Source organism: Wasmannia auropunctata, unplaced genomic scaffold (genome assembly GCF_000956235.1).
Source record: "Wasmannia auropunctata unplaced genomic scaffold, wasmannia.A_1.0 LD336053.1, whole genome shotgun sequence".
Classification (NCBI taxonomy): domain Eukaryota; kingdom Metazoa; phylum Arthropoda; class Insecta; order Hymenoptera; family Formicidae; genus Wasmannia; species Wasmannia auropunctata.
The window spans coordinates 1,698,559-1,722,237 of record NW_012026837.1 but is presented as its reverse complement, the minus strand read 5'-3'; the positions used below and the strand labels follow the sequence as shown (position 1 = coordinate 1,722,237).

General features: G+C 37.7%; 4 protein-coding genes, 1 long non-coding RNA gene and 1 other non-coding gene across 11 annotated transcripts in view; 3 read left to right on the top strand and 3 right to left on the bottom strand.

Annotated features, from left to right (window-relative positions):
* The window catches only part of LOC105451001 (von Hippel-Lindau disease tumor suppressor), a 43,589-nt gene extending 32,379 nt beyond the window's left edge, over window positions 1-11,210 (bottom strand). The window contains exon 1 of the mRNA XM_011691173.1: window positions 10,984-11,210. The gene's annotated coding sequence lies outside the window, so the exon portion shown is untranslated. The remainder of the gene's footprint in view (window positions 1-10,983) is intronic.
* LOC105451000 lies at window positions 745-5,171 on the top strand. 2 transcript variants are annotated; one of them, XR_974533.1, is made up of 5 exons: window positions 745-1,028; window positions 1,107-1,459; window positions 1,565-1,903; window positions 2,324-2,808; window positions 4,754-5,171. It is a non-coding gene; the product is annotated as an uncharacterized LOC105451000 (long non-coding RNA). The 2 variants fall into 2 exon arrangements; XR_974534.1 differs by lacking the exon at window positions 4,754-5,171 and adding an exon at window positions 2,990-3,170.
* Window positions 9,961-10,053, bottom strand: Trnay-gua. The gene is made up of 2 exons: window positions 10,017-10,053; window positions 9,961-9,996 (listed from the first exon to the last, which is right to left on the bottom strand). It is a non-coding gene; the product is annotated as a tRNA-Tyr (tRNA).
* A 1,316-nt stretch (window positions 11,211-12,526) lies between the features above and the next one.
* On the top strand, window positions 12,527-14,666 carry LOC105450993. Its single transcript, XM_011691160.1, has 4 exons — window positions 12,527-13,033; window positions 13,118-13,249; window positions 13,389-13,607; window positions 13,687-14,666. The coding sequence occupies exons 1-4, from the start codon at window positions 12,892-12,894 to the stop codon at window positions 14,376-14,378; spliced, it is 1,185 nt and encodes a 394-aa protein (XP_011689462.1). The 5' UTR covers window positions 12,527-12,891; the 3' UTR covers window positions 14,379-14,666.
* Window positions 13,320-21,235, bottom strand: LOC105450994 (pyrroline-5-carboxylate reductase). Of its 5 annotated transcripts, none has more exons than XM_011691163.1 (11): window positions 21,149-21,235; window positions 20,852-20,919; window positions 19,889-20,068; window positions 19,759-19,818; window positions 19,200-19,379; window positions 17,750-17,887; window positions 17,505-17,575; window positions 16,494-16,670; window positions 16,187-16,399; window positions 15,817-15,982; window positions 15,097-15,744 (listed from the first exon to the last, which is right to left on the bottom strand). In XM_011691163.1, the coding sequence occupies exons 5-11, from the start codon at window positions 19,273-19,275 to the stop codon at window positions 15,623-15,625; spliced, it is 963 nt and encodes a 320-aa protein (XP_011689465.1). In that variant the 5' UTR covers window positions 19,276-19,379; window positions 19,759-19,818; window positions 19,889-20,068; window positions 20,852-20,919; window positions 21,149-21,235; the 3' UTR covers window positions 15,097-15,622. The 5 variants fall into 5 exon arrangements, with proteins under 5 accessions (XP_011689463.1, XP_011689465.1, XP_011689467.1 ...); XM_011691165.1 differs by having other exon boundaries at window positions 19,759-19,786; XM_011691162.1 differs by having other exon boundaries at window positions 19,759-20,068.
* A 252-nt stretch (window positions 21,236-21,487) lies between these two features.
* The window catches only part of LOC105450995 (transmembrane protein 135-like), a 9,029-nt gene continuing 6,837 nt past the window's right edge, over window positions 21,488-23,679 (top strand). Inside the window, exon 1 of the mRNA XM_011691168.1 lies at window positions 21,488-21,627. Coding sequence (XP_011689470.1) covers window positions 21,592-21,627 — 36 coding nt within the window. The 5' untranslated portion in view covers window positions 21,488-21,591. The remainder of the gene's footprint in view (window positions 21,628-23,679) is intronic.

Below are 23,679 nucleotides of genomic sequence, written 5' to 3'. Positions count from 1 at the left end.
GCACAGTGATGCAAAATCAGATGCCTGGACACAGGAAGTGCACGGCGAATACTCTGTATAGTAGGAGATAAGCTGGTTTACCAGCCTTTCGATCGCTAACGTGCCCGCAAATGGAACAAGAGCGAGGATTTTGAAACTTCCACGATGTTTCTCCGGACGAAAGCAAGCAAAACGCATCGTACCGTAATACCGTGAGATTTACTATCGACCGGATTTAAATTGTCAGAGAAAATATTTTATAATGAAAATAATAAGCACATCGTGTTCTACAAATATCATGTTCACCGCTTCTGAACTTATTTTAAATTATTTATTTTGAAAAAATATTTTAAATGTGGTTTATGTCGGATAAATAATTAATTACTAAACTTACTAGATTACTTTAATTATAAACGTTATTATTATACCACAAGTGATTCAAATTTCTCATTTGTTTTATCGTGAAGAAATTATTTTATCAATTTGGAATCCATTTTTTTTATCATTATGTAATTACGTATGTTAACATGTCGGTGGTTTGACGATCGTCTAAGAAATGCTTCGATCAAATAATTTTGCCGACAAATCCGAGAATCAGAAGCGCGACGAAATTCAAATGACGCTCCAATCATTTTTGGTTAATTAACCGGTCAAGGAACTCGGATACATGATGTGGAATGCAGTTATCGGAAAGTTCAATATTGGCTTCCGACAGCGAGGTGAATATTCAATGGAGACGAATGTCGGCGCGAACGAAGCCGCCGAGGGAACTTCTGAAGTCGGTTCGCCAGGACGACCCGGTACGGTACAATGTTCGCCTGATTGTCAATTTGTATTCGAGAACTGTCACGCCGTCATCCCGATACTCGTTATCAGCGTTACCAACGTTCTTGCGTAATATCTGTCCTCGCGTATATATTAAAACCATCGAAGTTTTCATCGAGAGAGCGATCGCGGCATTTTCTCGGTTTTCCAACATGTCAATGGATCTGCCACAACATGCATTACTCGATATGATTACGGCTGACATGACTATATACATGTAAAAAGTAAAAATATCAATTCGTTTCTCTTGGTAATGTCAGATACTGATTTTACGGAATTAAAGTCTGTTATATCCATTACAGAACGACAACGTTGCGACAACAGCGATATTACTGCAACGCCAAATAATTCTTTCCCGTACAGCTTCACATCCGTGTTTAATCGGAAAAAGTCACTCTCGGCTTAAAACTTTATTCGAAAATCTTGTTGAAAATTTTTTATTAAATTTTACAAATCTTTACAATACCGGACGTTGACGCGGCGCCTGTCTCATTGCGCAAGCCGCACAAAATGATAACGAAAGCGAATACAAGAGACAGCGTGCGGAAACTGAACGACGACGGTTACGACTATCAGGAGAATGCTTCGATATTGGCTGCTAGCCCATTCCGATCCGAATATCCACTAGAGACGAGTGTCCGCGCGGATCTGCGAGGTAAAGCGAACGAAGGGGGTGGATATTAGAATAGGAGAATAGGAAGAGAGAAAGGAAGAGAGAGATAGAGATGGAAAGAGAATTTATCGAGAACTGGTTTATTAGCCATTAGGGAAGGACCACCTCGTGGAATATTGCCTCGGCACCGCCGCATATCGGCACGAGTGCCGATTGCAGTCGCACGACGCTGCAAGCTGCAACCTGCTGCAGCCTGTGTCCGAAGGGCGGAAAATTGAAATTGAGCCTCCAATGCATCGCCGCGCAACGCGGTCGAATATATTCGCAGCATCAGCAGATTCGTCGTCTCTTATACCCGGCGAAATGTTTTATTTCGTATAATTCCACGTGATAAAATGACTTTTTCCTCTCCACCGATAATATCACGAAATTTTACGTGCTTCAAGTGTCTCTACAGAAACTTTGCTTACACGTACACATTCATGTGTATGTATTAGATTTATCTTGACTATTTATTATCGAAAGTAAAGAAAAAATATATAGCATTATCATCGGTATTTTAAATAAAAGTTTAACTATTATTTATTACGGAATTTTTTTTTTACGGAAATACTATTTGTCCAATTAAAAATCCCTTCGGAATCTTTAAAGAGATCTTACGCTCCTCTGTGAAATCATGAAAATCGTAAGTACGTGTTTTAATCAAGTAACAGCTCTATAATCTTACACTTTTTCAATCTGAAAACTATAAACGTAAAGTCTAAAGAGCTATACAAATCTCCGAGAGGAAACGCCTAGCGACTGAAACCGTACGAACACGTAGATATCCGCAGACGTGGATTAAGCCTTTAAAGCATTTTATTACGCGGACATAAATTCCCTCTCGGAACAGAGCCATTGTTGTAGGAAATGTGTGACGAGGAAGGAACGCCGAAAGCGCAGAAAAGCAGGAACGACAGAATCAATATTGGTCGCTCCTGATATTTGTTTGGGATGCGACTGGGAACCGGATTGCGCGTCGGAATCCGGCAACACAGAATGAAAAGGACACAATCTCAATCGATTCGGGACAGGGATCCTTTCGTCTAATCGAAAACGTCGACGTTCTCCGGCCATGAGGTACCAATATTGAGAAACTGAGTGCCGAATAACTGCACAACGGGAAAGAAATATCTCAATCGTATTACATATTATATATACATTTATATGATAAAGTACCTTAGACGCAGGCACCCTTTTTCGAGCCAGACATACTTTGGAATGCCTACATTTGTATCTATAGTGGCGGTCGTAAATTTTGTACGAGCAAATTGCCATATGACCACACACATACAATGAAAAATAGCAAATTAGATGGGATTGTATCAAGAAAGCAAATATAATTTGGAAAGGTAGAAAAAATTTGGAATATCTACACTTTAAATGTCTATTAAGCTTGTCGCGGCTCACTTTAACGCAATCAACATGGAATATGTGATAGAAATTTACTGCTTTTGGTTATATTATACTAATGAGTTGCCGTCTATTCCCTCGAATATACCTCGCTGTAAAAGCACATTTCGTCAAAAACAGTTGCCGTGCCAAATTCGAGCGGAATACGTGCTTGTTCCTACGTGTTGAAAATGAAGGAGCTTTTACATCACCGGTAATATACCTCGATGTCCTTGCCGGGAAATACACGCAATCCGTAACAAAGAAACTGCCAAAGTGGGTTAGTGAAACGAGCGGGGAAACAAGGAGCTACCAGCCGCGCTGAGAATGGGCGGAATTGATAGCGATCTTAATTAAAATTAGGGGGTTACCGGACCCGGTGCGGCGTCGCGTAACGCTTTCGTGAATCACCTCGGTCGTCGTCCCCCCCTCCTACCCGCCCTCCTTCCGGGTTCGCGTCGTTCCCGATTTGCATAACAGTAAAGATTCCGGGGATCACACTTTATATACCGAGAGATGCGTTATGCGCGGCCGTTACTTAGACAATTTCATTAACGCAATGTCCACCGTTCGCGAATCTGATCAACTTCCGGCGCAACCTACCCCGAGATTAAACGTTGCACTGTCGCACAATCCTTTGAAAGTTTCACTTTCTTCATATTCGGCATCATAAATATCTCAATTTACTCATTAAATGCATTTTTGGAGATATTTTCTGAAAGATTACATTACACCTTTACATGATTACTTATAGTGTAGAAAAATATGCAATAATAAATGATTAACTGATTAACGATAATTAATGTGTGTGGCTCAAAAAAGAAAAAAAATGAAAAAAGAAAAAAATATGGAATATTTTTCTCTTTCCATATTTTTCTAATATTTTTCTTTTTCTTCTTTATTCCATATTTTTCTCTTGGCTCATTTAAAAGACTTAACAGTATTTGTCATTCTAATTAATTGAATGGACAATTTTTTATTAATTAGCATAATAACATTTTCGAATACTGCAGCGTTTAATATTTCATTGTTTCACGTCTCGGTTCAGGAACCTCGGGCGTATCTTTGTAATAGGAGGCAATATCGAGGACAAGTTTTAGCGTAAGACGTCTACGGAATGAATTTATAGCTGTGCTATCGGCACTTCTCCAGCTGCTTTTGATTCGCCGTAATTAGTAAAGTGCCACGGAACGTATTTCAGCGAATCCCAGAAATACTTATGGCTCAAGGAGGTTTCTAGACTAACGTCTTTTCCGTCTGTAGATGGTAACATCGATATGCAGCAACTTTCTTTACGCTTTCTACGTAGTTTCGCATATTTGCCTATTCTTCGACAAGAGAATAGAGCTTCCCCCAGAGTACATCAGGCATATTCAAAGTGATGCAGTTTATTTACTTGGATTTTCGCCGCTTCTGTAATTCATGTATAATTTTGTTCATAATCGAAGAATTAGTGACGAGACGAACTTATCGTTAGATCGTTAGATCGATCATCGCCGGAAGTTCCACTAATAAACCGACGAATATATCGCGACAAAAAAATATTCGATAAGCTGCGCGAGATATATGTCAACTGGATTATCACGTGACATTCTTTCATTAATCATTATCACAGCGACAATTTTATTCAACTTTTCGATTCCGCAGCAACTACACGGACGAAAAAAATTTTCATGAACCGATGCGAAACATCTGGCGACTCGGTTACACACGTCCGAAGTTTTTCTCATGAATTAATTATTACGTGAAATTCTGCCGCTAATCACTCTCGTTCTGACTGTTTTCGCGCTCCTGCGTTTTTCCCGAACTTTTCAAACTCGCGCAACACAAATCCATCCGTGAAAAAAATTTTATTCGGAGCACACGGTTATAACCCGTTTACATCAGAATTTCTCTTATCTCTAGATTTAATCGTAACAATGATGCATCCCACGCGTGATTGCCAAACGCCAAACTTCGGGCATGTCTAAAGCGTAAAACTATTGTCTACGATTCCAGGACGGCCGTGTAAACTGTTCTTGGCACGCGAACCCGGAATGAAACGGAGCGTGACCGAGAAGATGCCCTCGCTCACGTTCGCCAATGAAGCCGATATTCCTCGTTCTTTGTCTCGCACGATAAAGATGATAATGCCGCCAAGGCTCCGACGTGTCTCGGTTCTAATCTACATGTTATTGGCTAGCTAAGTTGTCAGACGACAGTGAGATGAGTTTAATAACATAGCTATATACAAGATGAAAAAGCTAATCCCCCTCTGATCATAAATGTACATTTTTTCTTTGTTCGTATTTTGAGAAAATTAATTGTAAAAATATCTACTTTTATATATCGCGTAAAAATTTTGTAAGACTCGAATAGATAATAAAGTTATAACATTTCAACAAAAATACATTTGACACACGTGCTCATTTATTAATACTATTCATTTAAAATTTATCTCTGTGAACCTAAGACTCCTATCATCAAAAAAATGTTCGACTGTATGCCATAATTAAGTGCTCGTTTATTGCTAATTTATTGCTATGTTTTTCGAAAATGGAAGGGTAACATGAAGTCAGCACCCTCACTTTTGACATTAATTTCTTGCGAATGGGTAGAATAAATTCGCGATTAGAACAATAAATTGGCAATAAATGAGCACTTAATTACAGTGTATAATCGAACTTTCTTTTAGTAGTGAGAGTGCTAGATTTACAGAGATGAAAAACTTTAATATTTTATTTCTTCTTTACAAAATTCGTTCACCATTACAATGGGATTGTAAATATATTCTTTTTTATAAGACTTTGCAAATTTTCAATTAATATAATAAATTTGTTGTCACATGAGAAGTGCGCGATGCTTCGCTATCAATTAGCAACTATTAACTATGCTCTGCTTACGTCCGCCGTAATATTCCGCGTTTGCTGACATTACGTTGTGGTATTACATTAAATTAAATTATACATTATGCATCAGCCAAAGGCGAAATTACGGAGAAGGCGCGTAGCCCTGCGGCAAACCTCCTCAAGCACAACAATCATTGTTATTGCAGATCCGCCTTACCTAATGACATGAAAAGCCCTTTGAGACGAGAGATAATATGTTAATCCGGATAGTAGGTTGTAAGTCGACGTCCGCATCCATCCGCGTTATTCCCCTGTGGCACTTTCAAACATATACCTACAGGGCGATTCAGTTCCTGCGCGAATGCGAATTACGCGTTAACATTTCATAAGATTGAAAACTGAAAAGAAAAATCCTTTCATCGCGATATCGTGCAACTTGCACTTCGTGATCAATTCTGTTTTCTGCGAAAACTGCGTTAAACTTACTTTTTACATTGGTAAGCAAAATCGTAGAGCTTTATACTAAAAATTATTATTGTGCAATTTTCTCGATAATCGAACGACCGATCAAACGCGAATTGTTTTTATACTTTCCATTTACTCTCTTTTATCTTCTCGCATGTATCGCGGTTTACTTCACATTCCGCAGTGATTAATGAAAGCGGCAATTTAGATTAAGTCCATCGTTAAGTCCGACGTAGAAAAATCGAATTATCTCGGAAACGCGGAAAGAAATAGATTTTATGTTCATCTGCAATTTTATGCGCTAATTATAGAAAAGCAGAAATGAAACTCATCTGCGGTCCTCGCAGCGTCTGTCGAAAATGATATCGCTCTGTATAGCAGCGCGGGATAATCGGACGGACGCGATATGAGAGGACCCATGCCTTTCAATGGCGGGAACTAATAACACAACTCACAGAGAGTTTCGGCGACATACGCGTCTCTTGCCGCACCGTGGGAATTCCCCGTTGCAAGCCCGTCGTTAATAATTCATGTAGCTGACGCGATGCGATGTCTAACCGTGGATCCTCGAGTATATAAATGATACCTTTCGACGACGATCACGTAGCCGTGCGATGAGACAAAATCTATCAGGAATACCGATGCGAACGCGACCTAAAGACCCGCCGCCGTTACAATACTTCGAATCGGAAAACGGGGCTCGCCCGTTTCACTTCGCGAAAATATCTACGCATTCTGACAAAATTAATTTTGCATTTGCAAAGGTATTCCTGCAAGTAACTTATGATTTTGTACACTTCCGAATTGAAGCATTCCTCCTTTCGTATATACGGATCCACTCCAAATCCAAGTGTATAAATCTGTAGTAACATTTTACGCATTTATACGCGTGTTATATTTTTACACATTTTATCTGTGTTTTACACAATTAAATGCATATTTTTACACGGTTAATTTTACAATAATATGTGTAAGCGTGTAAAAAAATATGCATTCACTGTGTAAAACACAGATAAAATGTGTAAAAATATAACACGCGTATAAATGCGTAAAATGTGACTAGAGATTTACACACTTGGATTTGGAGTGTATCTCCTCGCAGAAATGTTCAATACTGAGTAGTCGTCGATATCTCAACTATCACAATCACCGGACGTATAATTACATTTCTGAAAGTAACACGCAGGTCGCTTATTCGTGCGTCGCGATTTCGCGAGTATATGTTAACACTCGAAATATTGAATGTCCGACAGTTCGACCGTTCTTCTGCCCGTTAACGTACGGCGCAGCCGTCCGTCAAACGTGTTCCGGAATTTCGGTCGCGGCGATCAAATTATTTCGGACGCAGCGTCTCGTCATTTAAATAACAATAAACGACCACCGCGCCACATACCTTTATGAGAGCGCGAAATTGGAAGAGAAGCGACCGGACGGGAGTATCGATGTCGCACGCGGTGACGCGCCGCGCCGGAAGCCGAACGCGCTAATTGAATCGTTTTGTGTGTCGTTCATGCCGACACCGGGCGAATTTAACGGCCGATTACGCGCTATGCCACTGAACAGGAACGAAATATCTCGTGCGTGCACACCCACGCGGATCGAACGCAAGAACGACGAGCACCTCGTTTCCGCCGCGAACTCGTAAAACTCGATCCCATTGTCTCATCGCGTCAAAGAAGCGGCAAAGAGAGTCACGTGTTTGCAAATTCAATTATCCGCCTGACTAAATTTAATTCAATGACATTCTTTTCATTGTGTGTCGTTCTAATTATTCATCGAACGTATTAACATTTAATCGCCCAATTTTATTTGCTCTCTCGCAAAGAAATTTTTATCATTTTTACTACAATTGTTATTTATTTTTTATACATGTTTCATCTATTTATCATTATATTCGAAAGGCATCGATATTGATAACATTTTATATGTCCATTACAGTGCAATTTTTAATGTACAATGTTTTAATTTATAATAAAACGTTTTTCAGATCATAAATTCGGCAATTAATTCGTTCCATGTATAGATAGGAGATAAAATTTCTAACATATCGTTTTTTTTTCGCTCACGTTACACGTCAGTATTTTAAATATATATAAAAATTGCATTACCAATTATCAGCCGTCAATCAATGCTCGCAGCATCATAAATATTTAAATGTATCGCTAATTTTTTCCGTGCAGATTACGCCGTATCACGGCATGTCGAGCGTACGTATTACTATCAATGCGAAACGTCACCCGTGTAATAATGCAAGCGAGATATTAGCAGAAATTGATATTAAACTAAACGATTCCTCTGCACGCTCGCACGCATCTGTGCACGCAAATTATGCGTGCGTCGCGTCGCCCCGCGTGGAGCTTTGATGCTACGCGCACACACACGAACCGCGCTATTGTGCAAAACATTTAATTTGCGATGGATTGTCGATAAAGGAATATCGTCGGATATAAAATCAAGTAAGCCAACCGAATATCGAGTAAAATTCAAAAGTCACCGATAATTTCGATGGCAGCCACTCGATAATGCCAATGATAATGAGTGATTTATCTGTTCTTTGTCACTCCACGTCGCTTGGCCACTTGAGATTTCGTGTACGATACGCGTAAAAAAATACCAAGTATGTTTTATACTTTTTTTCGACAATTATTAATAGATTATATTCGCGACATATACCGAGTGTCTTGGATCAACAAAAATACATTTTCACGAACACTGATCGAATTAATCTTTGCTTCACGCACGACGATTGTTCCTCTGTTTGCACTTTTCTTCCGCTTTAATTCGCAGCCTACGAAACAGACTGTACATATATCCCAAATCATATATATATGTTATACATCGAAAATTGTAACGGGCCGTGTAAAATACCGCAGTGCTTAAATAAATCGTTTCTCTTCTCTACCGCAATCTATCAGTGCGCGTCAGCCGTCGCACCTTCGCACGCTGGATAATTTATTGCAGTGTGTATCGGGCGGCCAACAATATAACCAATCTGACGGTCGGCCAGAATGCAGTGGCCGAAGCGCCAATAAATATGGATGGAGTAGTAATAAATTATAGCTGGAAAAGACGATTAGAACGCGGCTATAAATTACCGCGGATATATATCGCGAGCGCGCGACTGCGCCTTATGGCCATCCCCATATGTCCGATAATATGGATATTTTTCGGCCTTTAATCCGTTTAACCGCGAATATTCATAGTCCCCCCATTCGTTCGCTGCCGTCCGTTTTTAGCTCGTCCGTTTAGATTACGGTGTCCTTCGTGTGCCGTCCGGGCGATATCGTTGCTATCGGCAGGCATAGAGCTCTATATATACGATAACAATGTGATTTCTCATTTTCTGAACCAGATTACGCGAACGCGTTAATGCATTAATTAATATTCTTGCAATATACAGAGAATTCCAAATTTTCCACGTTCTATTTTTTTTTATATTCACAGACTTAATTGATCCGTCGCATCAATTATTTTAGTAGAAAAAAAAGTAGGACAAAGTTCAAAATTTTATGAAATATAAAATATCATACATTCGATAATATTAATACACTAAAAGCATTTTATTAATATTTCATTGTTAATATTAATATTTCTACTGAATAACAACTAACGACTAACAGAGAGTTTTTTTATCTATCAGATATTTATCTATGTAAAATAAAAAAGTTTTAAAAAATCAAATTGTAAAATTTGTTATCAATAATTTCCTTTCTTTGACAAAAATACGTGGAAATTAGTAATGACGTATATATTCTTATTTAGTGAGAAACTCGAGAAAATGAAACGCGTGGCCAAAAAGATCGCGGACGGGAAAAAAAATCCTTCGAGCCGGATTCGAACCAGCGACCTATGGATGTCTCTCTCCACGTGTTCAACTACAGTCCACCGCTCTACCAACTGAGCTATCGAAGGCTCCGTGAGTGACTCGTAACTCAGCCTTCACGAACAATCGTTACGACTTGGACATAATAAATAAATAAATAAATAAATTAAAGAAATAAACGCGAAAAGTTAGGAGTAAGAAATAGCTGCAAAGTATAGAGAAGTTATGCTTCACGAAAGAAATAAGAAATTGAATCAGAGGTGTTCTCCTTATTTGGAAACTAATTTTTTTTATTCCTAATTCCTGATTCGAATCTTTATCCCTTATTTAATCAATTGTTTTCTTAAACGTATCCTCGATATTTCCTTCCCTGATTCGTGTGTTACGTATAAGGAATTTTGCCGTATGTCCGTTATATACGTATAAGGTTATCTAATATGAAAGGTGACCACCATCGACACATCATGTACATATTTGTATACGAGCGAACGCAAAATTCTTGCGGAGTGATCACATTGCTCTACACATTGAAGTAACACGTGCAACCTTCACGAAGCTTATTTCTCTCACTCATACGCAAGCGTCCGTCGATCATGCGTGCGCTGACGTAAGCGTCCCGCTTGATTGCAAAATACATAATTATTCAATCTAAAAAAAAAAAACAAAAAAAAACAAATCTCACATTAGGGATCCCCGCTCGCGAAACGGAAACGCGATCGATTTCGGCTTGTCCTCCACTTTACGACACATCGAGAGAAGCTGAGGTGTGCTACACGGACGCGCACACAGCTGATGTTCAAGCAGGTAAAGTTAGGTAAACCAAATGTACGAGGCAGCCGCACACACGTTCGACCATTCGAGACGCGAACGCCGTGACACGTGATAGTTCCTCGCCGCGAGCCGCTCCGGAGGTCCGCGGCAGCGGCGGAGGGAACGATCGACAACATCGAGACTACGCGCAAGTTCGCATGCGTCGCACGCGTGAAAATCACGGATCTGGAAAAGTAGTAACGACTTACCGAGGACGCCCTGTGTATGTGCTCCGCAGCGTCGTCGACCGTCGTCCACCCTCGCCGGGCCGCTTGTCACCGCCTGCGCCGGACACCCTCGGAGTCGAGTCGTCACGTTGCGTCGCCTCCGTCGTACGCCTTCCGCGGGAGCCTCGCTGTACCCTCACGTTCACGCATATCACGCGCGTCCCGTCGAAACTCGCGGACGCGCACCACCAAGTCCGCGACACACACACGCAAGATGGTGGATCGCGACGGGGTCACGTGGCCCGCCGGCGTAGCCGCCGCCGCCGCGGCGAACAGGGACATCTGTCGGTCGCCGCTCGAACTGCGTTGTCTCTCGCGCACGGAGCTCACTTGATAAGCTTTCGCGCGTTCGCATCACTTCGCGTACGATGAATTACATCCGTAGGATGAATGTTTCCGTTACAGATGAAGTAGATATGCTTCTCGGGCCTTGATTTCGAAGAAGCTCTTTACATCGAACAGATGTAATGCTTACACGAAGTACACACGTACAATTCTCGGAGATGCTATCCGAGGACTGCACCAGCCTAAGAGAATTCTCTCTGGCTGCACTTTCATTGTCAAAAATTTGCAATCTTGATTGAAATCTCATGAATATCGGGCGAGCTTCTTCGTTGTATCTCGGAAGAAATATCGGCGAAAAGAATCCTAATCGAATCGTGATAGATTTCTCGGCTTTTTGCTACGATCGCGCGGAGCTCACTTGATATATCTGTCGCGCATTCCTGCACCAAACAGTATTATTCGCGATGAATTGTATTCAGGATTCGATTTTCCGCTACGAACGAAATAGATACGCGTTCGGAGTCACGATGTCGTAGGGATTTCCACGTCAGGCACACTCAAAGTATGAAAAATCCATTATCGATGTCGCGGCTCGATGTCGCCGAGACGTTAGCGTCTGCAGTCGCGCACGGAGACGCTTATCGATACGGAGATCGCGACACGAACGTGCAATAACGACCATACGCGACGTTCTATGTGGCACGATGCTTCGCGGAAAAACACTCCCGACAATTTCTCGCGCGCGGGATTCACCTTAGAACGATAAACAATCGCGAGAAATACGGAGCGACTCGGACGCGCGTTCGCGGTTCGCCATGGCGCACAATGAACTGCTCCGACTCCGGCTTGCCTCGAAACTTTTGAAACGGACCAATCACAGCGCGGCGTCACTGCGTCAAGACGGGCCAATAGAAATGCAGGGTCTCGCATTTTTGAATACAATTAAATTACTTGATATTTATCGGCACGATTGTTCTCGAAGAGACTTGAGATACTTCGACATGATCAATGTCACGCACACGAAACGTCCGCATTTTTTCACGATATGTTACTTCATTGATATTTAATAATCACTTGCTGTAATCTCTGGGCACATAATTTATGTTCCGGCAAATATTTTCCCGTGCTTTGGCGCGCGTTCTTCTCGAGTTATCCATCCATCCGCGCCCGGATTGCTCTTCTCGCTTCAGCCGCTTGTCTCGAGATGTCGTTGGTTATAAGTTGCCTTCCGAGCTACGCAATTCCCGCTGATTCCCGCAGCCCGCTAAAGTATCAATAAAATCGACAATTTTACAATTCACGATGATACTCGTGTCGGAGTATTGTACCCGCCGTGCCGCGAACGACACGTCCGTTCTGAAAAGGAATACACTCGACGTTCACGTCGAGTCAAATCCGTCCGACGCGCAGGAACGTCCGCGACGTTTCCGCGATCACGAACGCCCGGCGTGGAAAATTGTCCAGCGACGGAACGCGACCTAACCTCTACGCCCGCTCGGCCGTCGTCGCCGTTGCGCCTTCCGATCGCGCGGTAACGTTTCGCAGTCGCGCGAGGCTCGAGACGCGAATCAACCCACCGACCGTGGAAGATGCGATCCGCGCGGAATGGAGCAGAACGCGGGAGAAACAGATCGCGGGGAACGCGCGAGGGTAGAAGACTGGTTGGCAGAGAGGAGTGCGGACGGTAGGCAGCAGGAGACGCAAAACGCCTCGGCCGCGTTCTACAAGCGTGATGCTGACAGCACAGGTAAGTGAACGATCGTTTCTCCGCACCTTCCGTATAATTTTTTCGATCAGACACTTATCGTCACTCTCTCTCGTTTATCTTTAGTGTCAACGGGCAATTCGAACGAATTGCCAACGAATGAAATGTGGCTCAGAGACACCGCTACCGAGGATGTAAATTTGACATCGAAATCTAAGATGGGACCTGTAGAAGCTGTAGAAACTTATTTGTTAATAGGTACATTTTTACAATATATTTTAGACAAGTCTAATAAGGTTGCAGGAAAAAATACAAAAATATCAATAACTTCAAGTTATTGATTGACGCTCATGTTCCAATTTCTGTTAAATTTCATTACAATTGTGCGTTATTACAGGAGATACGGATTTACAGTCAACAGATGTGTCACAAGATCCACTGCTGGTACATAATGAGGATTCCACAGAAAGTTCAATCAAACCTAAACAGCGAAAGGACGTAAAGTCATTGAAGGAACATAAAGAATCTATAAAACGTCTAAAGCAGCCCGAAAATTGGAAGGTGAACATGAAGAAAAGTGCTAGATTAAAAGGGGAGGAATACATTGGAGTCGGAGGTAAATTGCAGAGACAATGAACGCAGTTAAGTGTTAAATTAACAGATCAAAAGAAAAATTAATATTTCGTGTATCTCAGGTAAAATAGTGCCAGCCAAAAAGATGGGACACCCCTGCGTCTGTCGAATGCACTGCGCGGACAAGATAAACGAGAAGGACCGCGAGGAATTGCACAAGGCCTTCTGGAGGACCTGTACGTGGCAACAACGAAAGCAGTATATCGCATTGTCCGTCAAAGAATCTCCAAAACAACGTACCCGCTTGCGCAACAACGTTCAGTCGGAGCGCTCTTCGGCGAGATGCCGGCACGTGACCTTCACTTACTCTCTCCTGTTGAACGGCGAATTCATCATTGTGTGCAAATTGATGTTTCTCAGTACGTTCGCGATATCCGAGAAGTTCGTGCGGCACGTGATGGAGAAGAAACGAATGTCGCCAGGTGGTATCATTGGGCCGGACCAAAGAGGTAGACACACGCCAAAAACTAAGAAGAGTGAGGATGTGAAAGAGCGAGTGCGCGAACACATTAGATCATTTCCGACCGAGAAATCGACGGATCCTAAGAATCGCAGTGGTAGATGTTACTTGGACTCGAATCTAAACATAGCTGCGATGCACAAGTCCTACGTGTTAAAGTGCAAACAGGTGGGTGTACCTGAAAGTGATATAGTGAAGGAGAGTTACTACAGGGAAATGTTTAAGACGGAGTTCAATCTCGGATTTAAACGTGCGCAAGCTAAGGAAAGGAAACTAATGTCGACCGTTAATTGAGATGAAGAATGCGAGAAATAGGTTCGTTAGTTGTACTAGAATGTAGAAATATATTTTCATACCGGTGCCTGATGATTATAAAAGCGACACTGATTTCAACATCGGAATTTACATATTTATTAATATACTTAGAAATTCGTTACACATTGGCATTACTTAACATTAAAATATAATATTAAATGATGTAATAATATATATATGTAATACATATTGAAAAGTATACTTTGTTCTATACATATTGAAAAGTATGCTTTGTTCTATACATTAAACTGATATTTTATTTTGTAATCATTTTTATCAATAGCTCCTACCATAAAAATTATTTAAATAATAAGCAGAACGTCGCATCAAATAATCTATATGGTATATACATAATCATCTAATATATAATAATATATTCATAATCAATAAAATTAAATAACATCAAAGAATTTTAACAATGTTAAATGTTAAATATTAATTTAAAAATTAACATTTAATATTAAATATAATATTAATTTTAATAGATTAGAAATATATGAAACTTCCTTATATCTTCTCGATAATTTTTGAATGTCAGTCTTAGTTAAGCATTAATTATTATAATTTCTTTATAATTATTTAAACTGTTAAATTTATAAAAGTACAATGTAGTTTTTATTTTGTAAATGCAATCCAAATTGTTTGTATCATATAAAAATAGCATCAGCTAAGTACAAATGCATTCAAAGCCATTATCATCATTTAATATCAGATCTATATTTTCGATTTTCCATTAAAAAAATTACTTCCAAATTAAAAGACAATCTGCTAGCACTTAAAATAATTATTTACAAAATTGTTTCCATCGACATCGCACCAAACTTCTAGAGAGACCAACAGTATATTTTAAACTGCAAATACAGTTTAGTATAATAATTGATAACAATATTCTTTAAAATTTCAAATTATCACAAGGTCATTATTACATCATTTGCATTAATTATAAAGCAAATTACCAAGTTAACAAGTCATTATTTTCTTTAAATAATTAAAAATATCGGTAAATACATCCCTTTAATTTAGAATAGGGATATCTCAATTATCATTCTAAAATCTAATTAAGATTTATGTCTTCAAATATTAATATCCTATCTCATTTGACTTTTTGGATGAATATTATCTACAATATTTTACAGATCCTCGTTGAAAAATGTCAATATTATAACGATAATTATTTGACTAAATAAATATCGTCGTTTTATCATTATATCGATTTATATTACCTAGTTTTTCTCTGCCTGCGAACTAACTTCTCTACATCGAAGTGTTGCCGCCTCTATAGCGTCGATTAATGCCGATCTTAAGCCATGCTTTTCTAATTGATGAATACCAGCTATGGTACAGCCTGCAGGTTAAAGGAAAGCGTATATTAGATGAAGGAAATTATGAATTTTATTTATTGTATATAAATTCTGACCTGCCGGTGAAGTCACATCGTCTTTAAGCTGTCCTGGATGAAGATTCGTCTCGCGTACCATAGTACCGGCGCCCAAGACAGTCTGTGCAGCAAGCTTATACGCGATGGGCCTAGTAAGTCCCATTTTTACTCCCCCATCGGCCATTGCTTCGATTATCATATATATCTAAAGAAATTTCCATTTCTCATTAAAAATGTTAGTCTCTTAAAGATGTGAATTAAATCAATCATGCAACACGAAAATTGCAACAAGAAATCTATAAAAATATCACTCTCCGTTTCTCTATTTTCGAAATTTAATTTGATATATTGCAATAATTATATAAAAACTGCAGATTATTCGTAATAAACTAATGGAACGTTTGCTAACGTAAGCAGGACCGGAGGCCGCCAGGGCGGTTACGGGATCGATGAAATTTTCCGGAACTTCTTCGCAGATGCCTACGGCGGAAAATAGCTTCTCCGTGATCTCGGCATCCTTGTCACTCGCGCATTTTCCACGCACAAACACCGTAGCGCCGCAGCCAACTAGTGAAGGTGTATTCGGCATTACTCTTATCACAGGTGTTTGTTTTGGCAACGCCTGAAAATATTTTCTCTGTAGTATGTTCTCTTCTTCCTTTGCACGATAGGCCATAACGCGTTAACGAAGTCTTGTTCGCTCGCAGAAATATTACCTCTTCTAGTGACGCCAGGGAGATGCCCATGGCGATTGAAATGACTAACTTTTTGTTGTCGTGTATCTTGAACTCTGGCAATACTTTCGGTACAACTTGCGGCTTTACTGAAAGGATCAGCACGTCACCGTGATCGATGACAGGTGTATTCGTAAAAACAGTATTTGATCCCATTTCCTGAAAACGTTGAATTAATTAGACATACAAATGTTTAACACTTAATGACACATTTGTCATACAGAGCGATACACTATTCGGGAATTGAAACTTTTTTTTTTAATTAAAATTTGATTAAACGTCATTTTTTTCATATAATTATCTATTATTTTTATCTGGACAAGCATCTCGAAATATTACATAATGACATCATTTTTATCTGACGAAACATGAAACTCTACTATCTGTCTATGTGTTCTTTCGACCATATCTGATAAATTTGACATCTAACAAAGTAAATACAAATAGAACTTAGATTCAATTCTAGAATTCGCATACGTGTTTTGCTAATATAAATATGAAATGTTTGAAAATGTCGCACGATCAATAGATAACCATCGATAAGCATGCAACACAGATGCGCGATCAGAAAATATACGTAAAACTATATCTTATTATAAAACTACATTTTTTTAGTGATGATTTATTTAACAGATATCGAAAGAAGTAATCCCATTAAAAAATTTGATCAAAAAGGAACACAATTATAATTCATCGTTATTCAAATATTTAATGATTTTCGTAATAAGTATTTTGATCAAGTTAATCTTCCAGTTTCAAAATTTCGCAAAACATTGTGCGATATGAAGCGCAAATATCCTTTCTCTTTGTTAAATGTTTTTAATAACAAGTATCACAAAGAATTCATCGATTATTATCGCCGATTTATCACGTTAAGACATTGCGCCTTATAACCCGCAGCATTCTTATCAAACAACAAACAAACATAAACAAAGCACCCTTCGTTCTATCTTCAAAATCTTTCTTACGTGACATCATAGTTTATCATCTCACCTTGAAAGTCTCAATACTCCCGATGTCATTTGGAAGGCAGCTGGCCAGCATCATTTCGCCTTTGCTTAAACCTGTAAAATGCGAAAAATCTCGTGGAAAAAAGAAAATGCGAAAAACATTCCGAGATACTTTTAGTAAACCTTCGTTGATCAAATTAATATAACTGATAGCTCGTATATCGTTAAAGCCTGTACATTAAATGAAAAACTATATGTCGTTAAATTTTACAAGAAAAAGTTATTTACCCGCCCGGATGAAACCTCTGGCGAGAGCCTGGGCCATTTTTCCCCCGCCGAGAAAACCGATTTTCAGCATGTTGGTATCGATGTTTAATGAGATCCTTGATTTCTTCACCTCGCCGTCCGCGAGATGTTGATCGCTCACTGCAGAATACGAACAGGAATAAAAATATCAGTTTTTCGTTCTATAATGCACATTTAACAGCTGAGCGAAAGAACAAAAGAAACAACTTCGACAATTGGTTTAACGAATCACGTGGATTATCTTACAATACGCGCAAGTCAAATGTATCAGTCATTTCGCGTACGAATAAACGGATTATTTAAGTTACTCTGCTCCTCTGCGTTTCGAAGCAGCAATCTAGTTGGAACGATCGTATTTACTGCTTCAGAATGCTGATACGAACGCGATAAGGCGGTGGCTTTACTACTTTTTATGTCAGTCTCTTGTTCAAACATACATCTCGCGCTTTCGCAATTCTGTCCATTTCTCATTGCGCATCATTCTCCCGTCGTCTTCTGCGGCGAGAATGATCCGTATTTTTTATATAATCTTACGGAAGATAACAACAATCTTGTGCGTCTTACGTGTCGTCTAACTTGGAAAACGCGCAACTGACCGCACCGTCAACCACCAAACTTGTTTTGTCGTTTAAATTGATTTGCGATACAGCCCCGCATAAAAAAACGTATATTTTTTGTCTAAGTATAGCGTAATAATAAAGAAGGTTAAATAAATCTCTAAGTATCTCGTAAATATTTATGGTATTTTGACCAAACAGATATTATTGTTTATGGTCACTTCTCACATAATGATAATTAAAATACAGTAGTTCTATTCTAAGATTATGACATTAATGTGTGTATTTCATTACATTTTTCATTTTAATTATATAAAATATACTTAGTATTTTTATTATAATTTAATGTAATTTAAATTAACATTTTGTACATATGCTTCACATGTACTTCGTAAATTCTTAAAATTTCTACTTATTTTTGTGAAGCTTCTAATTAGGATTAATTAGGCTTGTATAAATTTTTCATTTTTAATTAGCAGATTTGCACAATTTTAAAGAAATAGACAAAATAGATTATGTATTTTATATTTTTTATATATAATAAAAGAGAATTACGACACATAATATATATACATATATTATTTTCGATGAAATTTTTCTCGATAATTAAAGTCATGAAATCGTAAATATTCCTTAAGTGAATATAATAACTGTATTTTAATTATATTAAATTAAAAATTAAATGTAATTTTATTTTTAATTAATTAAATGTAAATTACATTAATAAAAGAAAAGATAGTAAATTAATTAATTTTACACGATATCTAATAATAATATACAATAAAACAACTTAAAATAGTTATAAGGCGATAGTTAATATGAACATTAAACGATCGAAACGGATATTTTTATCGTAAATGAAAGATATTACTCACCATACTTGCGCATGTTTAGACCTTGCCGACTTAATTTCACAAAGCTCATTGTTCTCAGAGCAGTTGCCATTTTCATGCTTGGTAATTAATGTAACAAATACGTGAAATTTGCGCAAGAGTTCCAAAAAGCTCCGTTTTGTATTGGATTTTTCTTCTTACTTAGGCAATATCATACAGGATCTAGAAAGAGAAATATAAGCACATTAATACTAAACCAATTATAATAAAATATTTTAATGCAAATTCAGTTGATATTCAGTTGATATGAATCTCGCTATATTAGTTACTCATATCGTCAGTCAATATAATAATGAGATATAAATGAAACATATCTACATTATGTTCCTTTATTACTCATGCTGTAAGATATTATATGTCGCAATTGGCATCAGAGATTTCGATCAATACAAAATAATTCCATCAAGTATCTATTACAAATTTAATTTTTCTTGCAATTGTGACATTCTCAATTTTACATTTTATTAATAGTCAAGAGAACATATCGTACAGATCAATTAAATTTTTGCTTTTAAAGATTAAGAACGCGTCGAGAACTTACCAATTTTCCTTTTGCATCTGATACAATTCTGATAATGATAAAGCAATAGATGAGATGTCACTGATAGGGATTAATTGACACAATCAGCTATTACTCATTCGATGGTAATCTGTAGTGTATGACAACGTACCCTCTGTTCTTCCATCATCACTAAGCATGCCCACTTTCGGTCGTCCTTTTATGTTTTAGGCACAGCCAGCCTATCTCTCTGTTATGGAAAACTACCTGTTATCCATGCACCCAATCGGAATCCAAATAAGTAATGATTCCTCCCCACTGTGTCGTTCGATATCTCTCTTTTATAATCCACCTAAAAAAAAAGAGCAAATAATCGATCTGTGATTGAGATTTGATTGCTTTAAGTAAAATTTAAATGTGAATGTACTATATTTTTTAGCATTAATATATCTAATTTTCTAATATTTTTTCTAATAATATTCTAATAGTCTAATATATAAGCCAATTATTAGTCCGATTTATACATCCAAAATAAAACGAACTACAGCTTAGAATCTTGAAACATAACAAAGTATTTAAATAATTCAATTCTGATTTAAATATCTTAAATAAAAATTATTATTTAACAGAGACAAAAGTTTGATTATTACAGTTCAGAGCTGCTACAAATTTTAATTCACTATTGATTGTTTATAATGTTTATAATATTGATCGCGCGTAATCAATATTATAACATTTTCACTTAATTAAGTTAATATCTACTACTTGATTTGCTAAACGTAAAATTATTCAGTCAGAATTTTTTTTTCCTTTAGTTTCCATCGAGTGAATAATTAGCATCTTCAATCTTTTCTTGATAGATATTATATAATGCCGATATTCATTCAGAAATTTTACGCAATACACGCATGGAGACACGGTCAACCAAATTAGAATAGAAATATTACGCAAGCGGCAAGGTAATAACATAACCTGCATTAACCTCAAAACACACGTACTCTTAATACGGCGTGTATTAAAAATTAATTCTTTAATTCTTTGGTTCTTTAATAATTATCATATTTGTTTCCAACATCAAATCCAGTCAATAATTAACAATGAAATAAAGTATTTATCGAATTAGATGATCACTTACTTTGTCCACATTACAAACACATCTCATCGTCGATCTAACATCATCTGACGTCTCATCCATAATGAAATCTAAAGAAAATACTTTTCTTAGCGTATTTACGAAATTTACAATTATTTTTTCGTTGCTGTTTTATCGTGATCAATGGAAAAGAATTAATATGAAAAAAATTAATGTCCGCGCATTATCACGTATGTACATACGTATAATAATTAATTAAAATTTTGTTTTTTCAATTTGATATCGTTCGTGATATCAAATTGAAAATATCAGATATCAGATTCGACATCAGTTACATACCTTTACGCGTGAAGATTTTTTTAAGCATATAATTTCGAGATTGTCGAGACGATTCATGGTGTTTATTATTTCAAATTTTATCACGTAAAGTGCTGACGATTGGCATCTCTGCACTCATTTATTCCTACGCAGGTTTGTCTCTAGTATTGCAGCAAATAGGGATTTTCTTCTCTTATTTGTAAAATTCTCGCTATCCGTATTATCGACGTTTTCAGCAAATGTGTTGCGTGCGGGACGTACAGATGGCGCTGCGGATATCGTCGAGACCAAGAAGCCGCAGACGGCCCGCAGGCCCCGCAGCAAAGGGATAACATGGTAATTTTTTACGTTACTTATCCTAGTCACGGCGCCTAAAGTGTGTATATCGCGAGTAATATTTGCACGTACTTTTACAACCGTTACAGTTACGATTTAACAATTTTATCACCTTATTATGAAGGCCGATGCTTCACAAATTAAAGCAGCGCACGGGACAAAAGATATACATATTATGCCAGTTGTACCGGGGAGCTAACAAAGGAAGCATATTCATCACTGATTAAATTCTTCAACATCTTCGTTTGATTCGAAGTCCGCGTGCTTTGCGATAAGAGACGTCGTTCACTCCCCGTCCAGAGTTCAAGAATTATATACGCTTGTATATCGCGCAAGTAAGTCCCGCGAATGCTCTTCTCGCGTGCGCGTTTTAACACGTAAACGCTTTCCGTTCGACGATCGTCAGGCTCTTTTCCCATAACTGTTTCTCAGTCTAGATAACTGCGAGATGACCGGGATCCTGCAGAGATCTTGAAACTCACGATCAGCGAAGTCGGCGGCGGAATACGCAAAACTGGTTTCTGTTCGAGGCGAGTGAAGGAAATTGCGCAAACAGAAAATCGCGATGAAAAATTAACTCTCGATCCGACGAACAAAAACTTGCACCTTTCTTTCGCAGTTTTTTTTTCCTTCGGCGTAATCATCGTATTATGCGTCGATCGTCAATAATGGTCAAAGTACAAGTCTGCATATTTTGTAATATAATACGAACAAAGTTCGCGTAAAATGGACTTTTTCCTTTCATGGGAAAAGCTCCATTTTATGCGAAATCCGTTGCTGTTTTATTAGATTGTTCGACTTCCTGCCTTTCTTTCCGATATTAGAAATATAATTAAGTCCTCACATCGCGCGGCATTTCGAATTCGCGCGATCAGTTAATGGATCGCCGAGAGAATAGGAAGTTAATTGTCAGTCCCAATTAATAAGCAAAATGTTGACGATGCGTCTACAGATTGCTAACAAATTCACGAGGAGTGCAATAATAACTAATAATAAATTTTATCGAAGTGCAAACAATAAGAGAACGATTTACAATTGCAATGGCGCAAGGTAATCCAGCATAAACAAACGGTGTGACGCAATGACGATTACGCAAACATCGTGTACAATTTGTACATTAATACCGCGATTATCAATAAGACGATTATCGTTTTATTTTCGAAAACTGTCCCTTATATAGGTGTACTGTTAGTGTGCTTTTATATTTAAATAAATAGACAAAGTATTTTATTTTATTAAGTTAATAATTTAACTTAATTAAAAAAAAATACTTTGTCTATTTATTTGTACCAGTTTATTTTTATGACTTATTTAAATATAAAAGCACACTAATAGGGACAGTTACCCTATCTTTTGAAGTATGATAAGCGGTCACTGTTTCATATGATCTTATCAAGTATTATGTTATCTATAATCTCTATACGGGATATTTTCGCGAGCTGATTATAAAACATTTTTTATTGTCTCAAGCTCTTTCTATAACTGTCTCGCGTTCATATTCACGAAATGATCGAGGATCAACGCTTGTATTCGTATTATATGTAAACCAGATGTAACGAAAATAAGAGCAGATAATAAGTCTGACTTGTACCGGATACTTTATGATAATTTATTATTATCGGGAATAAATAATCATACCTATTTCGAAACACGTATACTTTTGTCGGGAAATTATTTTGCTCGTTAGCTATTATTATAATACGGCGAAACGTGCTTCGTCATTCGTTAAAGTCTGCTCTAGATGACCTGGAATATGTAAATCAAATGCAAAATAAAAAACAATATTATCGAATACGATAGAATACAATAGAATCATCATGTTATTATCTACCGATCTTTTACGTAAACTTTAACGTTTAAACGTTTAAGGAATTCAAAATATGTAAAATTTATATATACTTAAAAAAAAACGCGACACATAAAACTGTAGATTATATCTTGAAATTTAAGATAATTTATGGAATATCTAAAGAGGGCTTACACTGTATTGTGAAAAGGAAAATGAAACAAGATAATTTTTTGCATTAATTTTTTCAAGCTTATTTTGCATTTGACATGTTCAATATGTATGACAAACAGATAAGAAAACGTAATTTACGCATATTCTTTTTTCTACCTTCATGAAAAAAGAATAATAGACGTGAAAACACACTTCAAATCAATGCCCAGAATTGGAAATTTTGGATAATATTTATAGTAGATTACTTATATTTAAG